At 43.8% G+C, this 13,123-nt stretch overlaps 1 protein-coding gene across 4 annotated transcripts in view; it reads right to left on the reverse strand.

The window, feature by feature from the left end:
- Positions 1-13,123, reverse strand: part of LOC137464250 (transportin-1-like) — a 141,616-nt gene that overhangs the window by 19,741 nt on the left and 108,752 nt on the right. For all 4 annotated transcript variants that reach the window (XM_068175552.1, XM_068175549.1, XM_068175550.1 and 1 more), the window contains 2 exons: positions 11,667-11,741; positions 5,955-6,097 (listed from right to left, as the gene is read on the reverse strand). In XM_068175552.1, the coding sequence (XP_068031653.1) occupies positions 5,990-6,097; positions 11,667-11,741 (183 nt within the window). In that variant the 3' untranslated portion in view covers positions 5,955-5,989. The remainder of the gene's footprint in view (positions 1-5,954; positions 6,098-11,666; positions 11,742-13,123) is intronic.

The following is a 13,123-nucleotide window of genomic DNA, read 5'->3' on the forward strand; positions in this document are numbered from 1 at the left end:
ACTTCCGTGGCCTTTTAAATGCTGAATTAAGCAGAGCTATAGTGGTCCCGTATGATTTAAAACAGCTTTTCGCATGTCTCATGACCACTACAGAATTCAAATTATGGGAAATAACATGGAAACAATTGCTGAAAGAGGCTCTCCCAGCCTTGCATGCTGACCCAAAAACAGCGAGAGATGTCAATGGTCTCCCAATTATCATTGAGCATCTGTCTGGTGAGGGTCAATGGTCGTTGGCCCCAGTCCAAGCTGTAGCAATCCCTGTAGAAGTGCTTGAGAGAGTCAAAGAAGCAGCCGAAAAAGCCTTCTTTACTCTTCAACCTGATGGGCCTCTAGAGCCCTATAGTAAGATCAAACAGCTACCATCAGAGCCTTTCTCGAAATTTGTAGAAAGATTGACCAGAGCGATTGAAGTCCAAATTAGGAAAGAGAATGCAAGGGAAGAAGTTTTAGAGGAAATGGCATTGGCAAATGCCAATGAACAATGTCGAGCTGCGATTTTAAGCTTACCTCTAGACCCGCCTCCTACTCTAAACGATATGCTTCTAGTCTGTAACAGGAAAGTGCCTCTGATGAGTGTGGCTCAGGACACCAGACCAAAGCTGCTGCCAAGACCACCACAGAGAGTCTCCGTTGCCAGCCCTGCACCCGTTCCATCAGCACAGCGGCACACTGGGCAGCAGCAAAGACCAGCAATGGTTGACCCCACAAAGCCATGCATGCTTTGTAGGAACCTTGGGCACTGGGCTCACCAGTGTCCCCTAAAAAGACAATTTGATGAATTTGTAAATAGCAGGGAAAGAGAACTACAAGCTCTCCCAGAGGGTCAACAACAAAAAAACTAAGGGGGGAGCGCCGGCCTGCCAGGCGCGCAGACACAAAAAGAGCAGGCCAAGGGAATGAGGGAAGCGGAAAACACCAAGCACGCAGTAACATCTCAATTTCTCTAAGTGAAGCAGGTGCTTCAAAGACCACTTCTGCTGGTCCACCACCAAATGTGACAAGAAATAACCTTTACTATGATTTAGGCGAACCCATTCTAACCACAACTTCTGTAAATGAGCCTTTCAGGTTGCAGCTGACGGAACCGCTCCACCTGAAAGACACTGACTGGCATTTTGTCTCCGTGAACCCACAACAGCAGGGTACCTGGCACGAAATTCGCTGTAAGTACATCGTCATTGGGGACACCAAACACACACCACAAGACATCGAAATTGCTCCAGGAATGATAACATCAGATCCTGGGCAATTCGTTCTCTGGCTGCACTGTTTCCACCCACCCCTGTTTCTCCCCAAAGGACAAATCATAGCACAAGCTATCCCAGTGCCGAGTCTACCTGAAAGCACTGGAAAACAAGGGCCCACAGTTGCCTGGGTCCAGGCTGTCGGAAAAGACAAACCCAAAATCTGGTGTAATGTCAGAGGGGGTGGGGAGTATAAATGCATTGAGATGCTCCTAGACACGGGTGCAGACTGCTCGGTGATCCCAGCACAGGGTTGGCTGTCACACTGGGCTTTGCAAAACGTGGCTGGTCACGTTCAAGGTATAGGGGGCTTGCAATTGGCGAGACAATCTAAGAGCGTCGTCCAAATTGAGGGGCCAAACGGACAATTGGCAAATCTACGTCCGTTTGTTTTAGACTATCCAGAGCCCTTATTGGGGAGAGACCTGAAGGCCCAGTGGGAAGTCACAATTGACATTCCAGATTCTCCACAGGATTTTTGGGCAGCGGTCACTGAGAAGTGCCCTATCCAAAAAATAACATGGAAGACAGATACACCAGTCTGGGTAGGACAGTGGCCGCTCAGTAAACAAAAACTTAAGGCGCTGAATGAACTAGTGGAAGAGCAGCTGAAAAAGGGCCACATTGTGGAGACCGAGTCTCCGTGGAACTCTCCAGTGTTTGTCATCCAAAAGGCTGACAAAAGGAGGTGGCGGCTCCTCCATGACCTCCGAGAAATTAATAATGTCATTGAAGATATGGGCTCTCTCCAATCTGGTATGCCATCCCCGGCGATGCTCCCCCAAAATTGGGATTTGGCTGTCATTGATATAAAAGATTGTTTTTTCCAAATTCCCCTGCACCCTGACGATGCCCTGCATTTTGCATTCACGGTCCCCTCCACCAACAAAGGAGACCCACAGAAGAGGTACCATTGGAAAGTTCTTCCTCAAGGACGAAAGGTCTCGCCAACGATCTGTCAGTGGTATGTTGCTTCCTTTCTGTCCCCAGTGCGTGCAGCCGCAGAAAAGGCCATCATCTATCATTACATGGATGATATCCTTGTGTGTGCCCCCAATGATGATCTACTCACCCACGCGCTTGACCTAACGATCAATGCATTGGTTGTTGCAGGGTTCGAGCTCCAGGAAAAGAAAATTCAAAGGATGCCACCTTGGAAGTATTTGGGCTTGGAAATTGGAAAGAGGACCATTGTTCCTCAAAAATTAGAGATCAAAACAAAGATCGAGACCTATGCAGATGTCCAAAAATTGTGTGGGTCTTTGAACTGGGTAAGGCCCTGGCTAGGTCTGACTAACAATGACCTCGGCCCCATTTTTGATTTATTGGAAGGGGAAAAGGACTCAGGGTCTCCTCGGGCTCTTACCCCAGAGGCACAGAAAGCTCTAGAAAAGGTTTAGACAATAATGTCCACAAGAAAGGCCCACCGATGTCAGCCCGATCTGCCATTCCAATTTATCATTTTAGGTAAGTTGCCACATCTCCATGGGATCATTTTCCAGTGGGAGCAGAAACAAACACCCAAGACAGGAGAAACACCAAAAAAGGGCCAAGACCGCAGGGATCCTCTCTTGATCATAGAGTGGGTTTTTCTCAGTCACCAAAGGTCCAAAAGAATGACACAGCCCCCGGAGCTGGTAGCAGAACTGATCCGGAAAGCTAGGACCCGGATCAGGGAGCTGGCAGGATGTGACTTTGGGTGCATTCACATTCCAATCGAGAAAAAAATCAGGCCCAATTACTAAACCAGTGTTCGAAGGTTTTCTTTGGGAAAATGAAGTGCTGCAGTTTGCCCTGGATTCCCACTCAGGACAAATTTCTATCCATCGGCCTGCCCACAAGCTTCTTGAAGAACAGGCACAATTCACTCTAAAACTGGGAAGTGTTCAAAGTAGGAGACCTTTAAAGAAGGCTCTAACCATCTTTACAGACGCGTCTGGAAAGTCCCACAAGTCTGTTGTGACTTGGATGAATCCCAAAACTCAAGAGTGGGAGTCAGACATTGCTGAGGTGGAAGGTTCACCTCAAGTTGCTGAATTGGCTGCAGTTGTCAGGGCCTTTGAAAGGTTCTCGGAACCATTCAATTTGATTACAGACTCTGCCTACGTGGCAGGAGTAGTATCAAGGGCAGATCAAGCAGTACTGCAAGAAGTGCCTAACATCGCACTTTTCGAGTTGCTCTCAAAACTTGTAAAGTTAGTCTCCCACCGAGAGCAACCATTTTATGTAATGCACATCAGGTCACACACCAATTTGCCAGGCTTTCTCGCTGAAGGCAACAGGAGGGCAGATGCCCTTGCTGCGCCTGCAGAGATGGCCCCTTTCCCAAATGTTGTTGAGCAGGCAAAACTCAGCCACCAGCTTTTCCACCAAAATGCACCTGGCCTGGTTCGTCAGTTTCACATCGCTCGAGAACAGGCTAGAGCAATTGTAGCCACCTGCCCCCATTGCCAGCAACATGCACTCCCTACGATAAATGCGGGAGCAAACCCAAGGGAGTTAAACAGTTGTGAGCTGTGGCAAACCGATGTAACACACATAAAATCCTTTGGACAGCAGAAATATGTTCATGTCAGTGTAGATACCTTTTCTGGAGCAGTCTATGCCTCTGCCCACACGGGAGAATCATCCTCTCATGCCATAAAGCACCTTCTACAGGCTTTCTCCTTCATGGGCATCCCCAAAGAACTGAAAACTGATAACGGGCCCACTTACAAATCCAAGGAATTCGGGAGTTTCCTGCAACAATGGGGAGTAGAGCACAAAAAAGGCATCCCCTACTCCCCTACAGGTCAAGCTGTGGTAGAAAGGACTCACCGTGATATCAAAAGAGTCCTGGAACAGCAAAATCAGGTGCTAAAAATCGAACCACCCCACATCCGGTTGTCCAGAGCGCTTTTCACCATTAATTTTCTGAACTGTTATTTTGACAACCTGAATCCACCAATTATATGCCACTTTGGGGGGAACAGTCAGATGTCAGTGAAAGAAAAGCCTCCAGTCTTAGTAAAGGACCCTGAGACTTGGCAGACAGTGGGACCTTACAAATTGGTGACATGGGGACGTGGATACACCTGCATGTCCACCCCTTCTGTTTTAAAGTGGGTTCCATCTAAATGGGTAAGGCCCTATGTCCCCAAAGTCTCAGGGGAGTCTGCAAAAGTGCCCCAGGTGGCTAATGCTGCCTGGAGAAGGAAACGCCGCGCGTGTTCTCTGGAAGAAATTCCATTTACACCTATCGGGAACAGTTTGTAATAATTTTTTCTGTCTTAAGTTGCCTTTTACCAGTTTAGATCCTGCTGTTCGTGTGCAGTGTCGAGGCACCATGAGACCGAGTCTGCTCCTCGTCCTGCTCATGATCACTCCACCAGCGATCTCTTGGATAGTCCCTCAGCCCAAAGCAAACGTATGGACCACCTTGACCAAAGCCCTTGGACAAGATCACATCTGTCTCTCCACAGCAACAGCCTCTGACTTTGCTGCCTCAACTTGTCATCGAAAGCAGAGAACATCCATACCACAGTCAACAAAATGAGAACCATGGTGAACGACATCAAGAGAGAAACAGACGACTGGCTGAGTGGACTGTTCAAGGGATGGGGACTCTCGGGCTGGTTGGGATCTATACTGAAATCTGTGTTTTCTGTACTGTCTGTTCTAGTTATTGTTATTGTGGTTGTTAGCATAGCTTTTTGGGTTAATCAAGCGCATGTTTTATAAGTTGATTCCAAGCTTATCTTCCCCTCCTGAAGTCTACCATCTAGAAGCCCCCAGAGCCCCAATGGAGGACCCAGAAGGCTCAGTTAACACTGACCCTCCTGAGGAAGAGGACCCTACTTACCAGCCATGGTTTGGCAAGCCTTCCGCCCCCCCAAACCCAGTCCTCTTCATTTTAAAACAAAACAAAGGGGGAGATGTTGCGGTGTGTCTCCTCCCTCCCAAAGGTAAAGTCCTCTCTCCTGTCCCCCCGCCCCAGTCCCAGGAGCCCTGGCTGTGAGACAAGGTGTCGAATGATTGGTAGATTCAAAAGATACTCCCTGCCCCCTGTGGCCATTGGTCAACTCAGGTGTCTCTTCTCCCCCTGGGACCCCTCCCCCTCACCTGGTTGGTGGCTACCTGTCCCTGCCCCTCCCCCTACTCCCGGGTTAAAAGGACACTCCAGCCACGTGGCGAGCCCTTCTGTTGGAGCGGTGACGGTTGGATTCAGAACTTTGTAGCTGGAATAAACACTCTGGATCGAACCCTCTGGCAGAAGTGACTCCTTCCTTCACCATCGCCTAAAGTCTCTCCACTGAGGAATACCGTCCACTGGGGCTTCTGGCAAGCTTGCAGCCGCCTGCAGCCTCTGGGTGAGCCAAACGGTGTCGCTGGGGTAAAACCACCCCAGCTGCCGCCTTTTGGACTCAGCAGCAGGACAAGTCCGGGCAGGTCTCTGTCGGAATATTGGGAACCCCAATAATAAGGGAGCCTGTTGCTTTAGCATGATGGCTTGAGGATTATAATAATCATTTTGCTTATTAAACAGGCACTTTGTTACACCTACATTTCCAACCTTATCTTGATACACTACTGTGTGTATGGAAAGATAGTTGTTCCAACATATCAGTAAAATTTTATTCTAGTGAATTAGTTATGTTTCATATAATAAAAACAGGGAGGAAGACTTGTTATACAGCTCTCTTTAGCAAGGAAGATTCGCGTGCTTACCTCTAATTGTGGGACTGCAGCCACAGTGCATAAGGTTAAACTCCATAGTAAGCTGCAAGGCGCTCTTTTAAGAGAAGAGGAAACTGGTCAGAGAAACGCCTCCAATTCTCATCCCCAACTTGATTTTTAAATCCATGAAGAATCTACAAATGAGAGGGGGGAGGGAAATCAAAATTAATCATTAAATAGTAGATACATGATCATTATTTACTAGCAGCATATGCAGTAAGCAATAAACTGCTGGATTCTGCATCTTTCCTTTTGAATTTTTCAGTTTAATATTTAAATGTTGCTAAGAGAAAAAGGAAGTCCAGGAAACTTCCTAGCCTGGTTTGGTCTTTTGGTCTTTGGACTACTATTCATTGCTTGTCCTCCATGTGAGTGACAATGAAGTCACAAAGAGTAGTTCAAGGGTGATCAAAAGAGACTTTAAGCCCTTGGGATGGTTAGTGAGGGAAGCAGGAGCACAGGTTATTTTTTCCTCTGTTCTTCTAGGTGCAGGTAGTGACATTGTAAAAAACAGATGGACTCAGTCTACTAATGCATGGCTCTGTGACTGGTGTTACTGCCAAAATTTTCGTTTCTTTGATAATGGGATGGCCTACATGGCACCGGGCTTGCTGGATTCAGATGAGATTAATCATTCTCAAAGGAGGAAGAGGATCTTGGGTCAAGAGCTAGCAGAGCTTATTGACAGGGCTTTAAACTAGATATGATAGGGGAGGGGGACATCATCAAGTTTAACAGTGATAAGGTATGGGATAGCATGCCATCTCACTCATAGTAGATGGATGCTGGAGCCAGCAAGAGATACCTGGAGCCTGAAGAAGGATCAAAGGTCAGCAGGAGAGAACCTGAAGGGCAGCACAAAGGAATTCCAGCCACTCTAGACAGAAAGTCAGCTTCATCCGGGGCCCAACATAAATGCCTCTATGCCAATGCAAGCAGCATAGGGAACAAACAGGAGGAGAAAGACTATAATCTTTTTGGCATCACAGAGACATGGTGGGATGATTCCTATGACTGGAGTGCTGGAATGGAAGGATACAGGCTCTTTAGGAAGGATAGCCCAGGGGAGATGAGGAGGGTGTGTTGCCCTCTATGTCAATGACCATCTAGAGTGCATGAAGCTCTGCCTGGGGATGGATGAGGAGTTGACTGAGAGCTTGTGAGTCAGCATTAAAGGGAGGGCAAGGACGGGTGACATTATAGTGGGGGTCTGCTAAAGGCCACTCAACCAGGAAGACTGAGATGATGAGATTTCTGCAGACAGATAGGAGTGGTCTCACGTTCACAAGCCCTGGTCCTCATGGGGGACTTCAACCACTCTGACATCTTTTGGAGGGATGATGCAGCAGGGCACAGGCCATAAGGTTCCTGGAATGTGCTGATGACAACTTCCTTCTCCAAGTGAAAGAGGAGTCCATGAGTAGAGGTGCTGTGCTGGACCTTGTTCTCACCAACAAGGAGGGCGCGGTCGGGAATGTGAAGCTCAAGGGCAGCCTTGGCTGCAGTGACCATGGAATGGTGGAGTTCAAGACCCTTGAGGCAGCAAGGAGGGTGCACAACAAGCTCACTGTCCTGGATTTCAGGAGAGCTGACTTTGGCCTCTTCAGGGATCTGCTTGATAGAGTGCTGTGGGATAGAGCCCTGGAGGGAAGAGGGGCCCAAGAGAGCTGGATGATATTCAAGGATTGTCTCCTCCAGACTCAAGAGCAATGTATTCCAACAGAGGAAATCAGGGAAGAACACCTGTGTGGATGAACAAGGAGCTCCTGGACAAACTTAAACACAAACAGGTAGCTTACAGAGGGTGGAAGCAGGGAAAGGTAGCCTGGGAGGAATACAGCGAGATTGTCCAGTCAGGGATCAGGTTAGGATAGCTAAAGCCCTGATAAAATTAAACCTGGTCAAGGACATCAAGGGTAACAAAAAAAAAGCTTCTTTAGGTGCATCAGAGATAAAGGAAAAACCGGGGAAAATGTGGGTCCTATCAGGAAGGATATGGGAGACCTGGTTACCCAGGACATGGAGAAGGCTGAGGTACTCGACAACTTTTTTGCTTCAGTCTTCACCAACAAGTGTTCCAGACACACTGTTCAAGTTGCAGAAGATGAAAGCAGGGACTTGAGACCAGGTTTGAAACCATTTAGGGTACCTGAAGGTGCACAAATCCATGGGACCTGACAAGATACATCCACTAGTCCTGAGGGAACTGGCCAATGATACCCATCATATTTAAGATATTTAAGAAGTCATGGCAGTCCAGTGAAGTTTCCCCTGACTGGAAAAGGGGACACATAAACCTCATTTTTAAAAAGGGAAATAAGGAAGTCCCAGGGAACTACAGGCCAGTCAGCCTCACCTCAGTGCCAGGCAGGGTCATGGAGCAGATCCTCCTGGAAACTATGCTAAAGCACATGAAAAACAAGGTGGTGATTGCTGACAGCCACCATGTCTTCACCAAAGGCAAAACAAGCCTAAAAAACTTGGTGGCCTTATATGATGAGGTTACAGTAGTGGTGGATGAGGGAAGAGCAACTGACATCATCTACCTGGACTTGTGCAAAGCATTTGACACTATCCCACATGACATCATGGGCTCTAAACTGAAGAGATGTGGATTTGATGGGTGGACCACTCAGTGGATAAGGAATTGGCGGGATGGTCACACTCAAAGTCAACAGCTCAATGTCCAAGTGGAGTCCTCAGGAGTCAGTGTTGGGACCAGCACTGTTTAACATCTGTGTCAGCGACATGGACAGTGGAATTGAGTGCACCCTCAGCAAGTTTGCCAATGACACTGAGCTGTGTGGTGAGGTAGACACACTGGAGGGAAGGGATGGCATCCAGAGGGACCTGGAGAGGCTTGAGAGGTGGGTCTGTGTGAACCTTATGAAATTCAACAAGTCCAAGTCCCATTGCCCATGGGAATCACATGAGGTTTAATAAGAACAAGTGCTGGTGCTGCACCTGGGTCAGGTCAACCCCTGGTATACAACAAGCTGGGGGATGAACGGATTGAGAGCAGCCCTGCTAAGAACGACTTGGGGATGCTGTTGGATGAGAGGCTGGACATGAGCTGGCAATGTGTGCTTGCAGCACAGAAAGCCAATTGTATTCTGGGCTACATCAAAAAACCCCAACATTTCAGTTAAGGGTGACATATACAATATAGCTACGCACACAGATTAGCATAAAGTATATAAATATATATTCTATATAAATATAAATATGCATATACATATGTGTGTGTATGTAGTTTTAATGACTATGGGGACAACCAAGAGTTAGGCTAAACATTTTGTCAATTGACACAGTTTATATGTTAAGATTACTGAGTTCATATTCATTTTTTTAAACCTGTAATATGTTCTGGGAGGAAAGCTGAGCCAGAACCACCGCCAGCATTTGACAGAATGAATGCCTGTCAATTTCTTTCAAATAACAAAAGTATCCTGTGAGAGCTGTGTTTTTTCCATGGAACCTGTAGAAAACTGTTACTAAAAAGGATGCTATTAAAATCTTTTGTGTTTTGAAAGAACAGGGATCCACAACATAAGAGGGGAAAAAATCAAATCTACAGGTTTCAGTCTGGACCCTCTAATGTAATAACTTAACTGAAAGCTACAAAAATTGAATGACACTGTCAAAAAGGTCTTCGTATTTTAGCTCCTCTTAAGAGAAAATAATGCAGTCTCTAAAGTTTTGGTTTGTTTTTCTTTTTTAAACTAAAGGGTACATAATTGTGGGACAGTCTATCATGAAAACATCCTCACAAAAAAGCCAATGTCAAAGTTAAAGCTCATGATACTGAGTTCACCCTCAACACAACTTCCTCAAGCAAAGCTGTTTTTAAACAGCATGTAGCAATAATATTACAGTGTCACAAGTTAATGTACTGCTTTTCTCCCTGAAAGAGACCTTCCACAGACAGATTCACCTCTCTTTCCTAACCCAAAGAGTCTGATTTGCCAGCTGCCAAGAAACTACCGAAAAAATCTAAGAGTGTTCAGGTACAACAAAAGGAGCACTTTTTAAAAATTATTTTACAGGACAATTTTAGCAATTGAGCTTCAGTTACAGTATTCAGATATCTTGTTTTTATAAAACGTGATACAATTAGGGTATATATCAGATCTCAACACTGGCAGCTCATGCACCTTTGCTCTTGGAAGGAGTATTTTCTCTCTTAGCTCTAGTGCTCCAAAACCAACAAACCAACCAACCCACCCCCCCCCCCCAAACCCAAACACTATCCACTATCAAGAGAAAGACCTCGGGTGACTGCAAATTTTTTTTTCTCATTATTTCTAAAAGGCATAATTATCGCTGGAAAATATGTAACTGGACTACAATCATCATGTATTCAACTAATATAAAAACTCATTCCAATGAGGAAGTAATGTAAAAAAATTGCATGCCATCACTTGAAGAAAGCATTGTCTCTGTCCTTGCTTGGCAAAAACCACAAAAAAATACACTTCAAAAAGCAAGGATGTCCTTATGCCAAGTGACCAAGAAACACTGTCTACTTTGAATGCATTAGATCCCACCTGGATATCCTGGAAAGAATCTGAAAAAGTAGAGCATAGATTATTGAAGTAAGCATTGAATGCTGAAGGACCAGGACAGAAACATGTACTGAAACTGCTTTGGACAACCATCACAGACAGCATCCTGGACTTTCTTTTAAGCTTGTATTTCTTGTTTCTTTATGCTGATGCTAGAATACACACAGCCATGCATTACCTGACCCTGATATTCCTTTGAAGCTTTTCAGATATTTGGTCTCCTAACTAGGACAGTGAGATTTTTTGTCTTTGATACTCAAGACAGGATTCCAATGTTCTAGTCCGTTCTGATGCACACACTTGGCATTACTTGAAGAGGAAGTGCCAATATTGGCCCACAATCCAATTATGCACTTAGAAATATGTTCCAGTTTATCTTTAAGAGGACCATTAACTTTTGACATACATCCTTCCTAAAGCTAGAGATTTCACTTTACAACATACGAGAAAAGCCACACTACTGAACAATAACAGCATCTGTGCATAAAATGGAAATAAGTTTATTTTGTTCTGGTTTTTAACTGAAGACACTAGTGCATAAGCACAATATATTACTTTGTGTCTCTGTGGGTGTTTTGTTTATTTCACACAAGGCAAACAGTCCTTTTGATTAAATTATATTGACACTTTGTCTAGGGATGCATTCTTGGCTATCTTGCTACATAAGTTTCTTGAAGACTTGTTTATCCAAGAGGAATTCTGAGGAGGGTTAAGCAGTCCCAAAAACTTATTTTCAGCTGGAGCAAGATAAACAGATCAGGATACTACCAGAAGATTTTCCATTTTCAATTTTCTAGACATTAAAAAAAAAAAATCTTCTTGGGGGGGATGAGTCTTAAACCACACAGATCTCATTTTCTAGAAAAGAAAAAAAAAAGGGGAAAAAAAGTTTTCTATGTGGTATAAAACCCCCCGTTCTTCCAAATGCAGCCAAAACATAGTAGGCTGAACATTATAAAAACATATGTTAAAAAAACCCCCAGATTTTTATGATGTTTCATTTGAAAGTTTATGACTTTACAAGAAAGCCTTCATGACCACAAATACAGTAAGTGTTAATAATGGAAATAAAAAACAAGAAAAAAAATGATCCAAAAATAACCACAGTTCAGATATACTGTCATACTAGAAACATTACCTTACAGAACATGTCTCGGAGATCATCTTTTGGGTTAATCCACGATGCAACAGCATCACAGAAAAAAATAAAGTCCTATAAGATTAAACAATCACATGGGTTAGGAACCTCACATTTATAGGTCTGAAAACAATGTATAATGTTTGTTCTATGAACTATGCAGGGTATCTGATCCTAACTCACAACTTTTAGTTTTATGCCTTTATTCTAGTTAATTCAGACAATAATGGTAAGCTATTGTATGTTTAAGTATATGGAAATATAAATAGCTGAGTGTAGGAATACCTTTGTTTAATAGGATTTTTTATTAAATTGAACCACAGTTAAAAACACCCCAAACCAACAAACAAACACCTCCTCCCCTCCCACACCACACTTGTCTAACTAATCCTTTCAGAACACATTACAAGTTTGAGAACCAATCATCTTAGTAACAATCAACAAACTCAGGATCACACTTGCAACTTACTCTCATGTATTTTCAGTTGGGAAAAAAGCTGTTGTAGTTTTTCTAAGCAGAGCCAGAAATTGTTTCTGGGAAACACAGAATGTGTACATGTTCAAAACTAAAGTCACCCCAAAATCACTATTTTGCATTACCTCCTACTATACCATTAAAACATCAGTCTTAATGATTAAGTTGATAATGCATGTTTTTGGATAGAAACTGAGGATAACAACTACATTGGAGGAGAGCTTGGATAATGAAGCGTCTCCTTAATTGCTCCCTCCGTTTAAGCTGTGTGAAAGAACAAACAGACAGCAGAAGAGGAAAATGCTAAGTACAAGATAGGGGATACGTGAAATGAACTGAAAAATTCAAAACAAGATAAAGGTTAAATTCTTGCACTTCAGGGAGAAGGATTCCAGGCAGAGGAGAGGGAAATTCACCTTTATTTTCCTCTTAGAAAATATTACCTTCATACAACTTTACCTTGGAGCTGCACAGACTAAAGAGCAAATCATATTCTATTCTTGAGATGTACAATTTATTTTAAAGGGATGCATCTTCCTTGCCATGTTGACTATTTTAGCAATATATCCAAAGCTGAAAGAGAATCTTCCCTGACCAAGTTTTAAGAATGAAGGGGTGGTTATTGTTTTTGTTCTGTTTCTTTTTTTAAAAACCTAGATTGTATCTGAAAAATAGGTTTCAATATGTCAGCTTTTGCCTTGTATTTTCATACATATCATCAACATTAAAAAGACTGATAGAAGTATCAAAATACAGTTAATCAAAGTTCATTATTGACATATTTCTTGTAAGTAAAAGACAAAAAATGAATTTAACAATGAATTTAACTTCCTTTCCATAAGTGATAATTACTGAAGCCGAAATCCTGAAGTATCATGATATGTATAATTTGAAATAGAAACATTTTGGTCTCCTTGATACCTAAAAAGAAGTTACAGCACATACTACTGGGAATCAACATCAAGCTAAATATTTTTCATAC

The sequence above is a fragment of the Anomalospiza imberbis genome, chromosome W, assembly GCF_031753505.1.
Source record: "Anomalospiza imberbis isolate Cuckoo-Finch-1a 21T00152 chromosome W, ASM3175350v1, whole genome shotgun sequence".
Lineage (NCBI taxonomy): Eukaryota > Metazoa > Chordata > Aves > Passeriformes > Viduidae > Anomalospiza > Anomalospiza imberbis.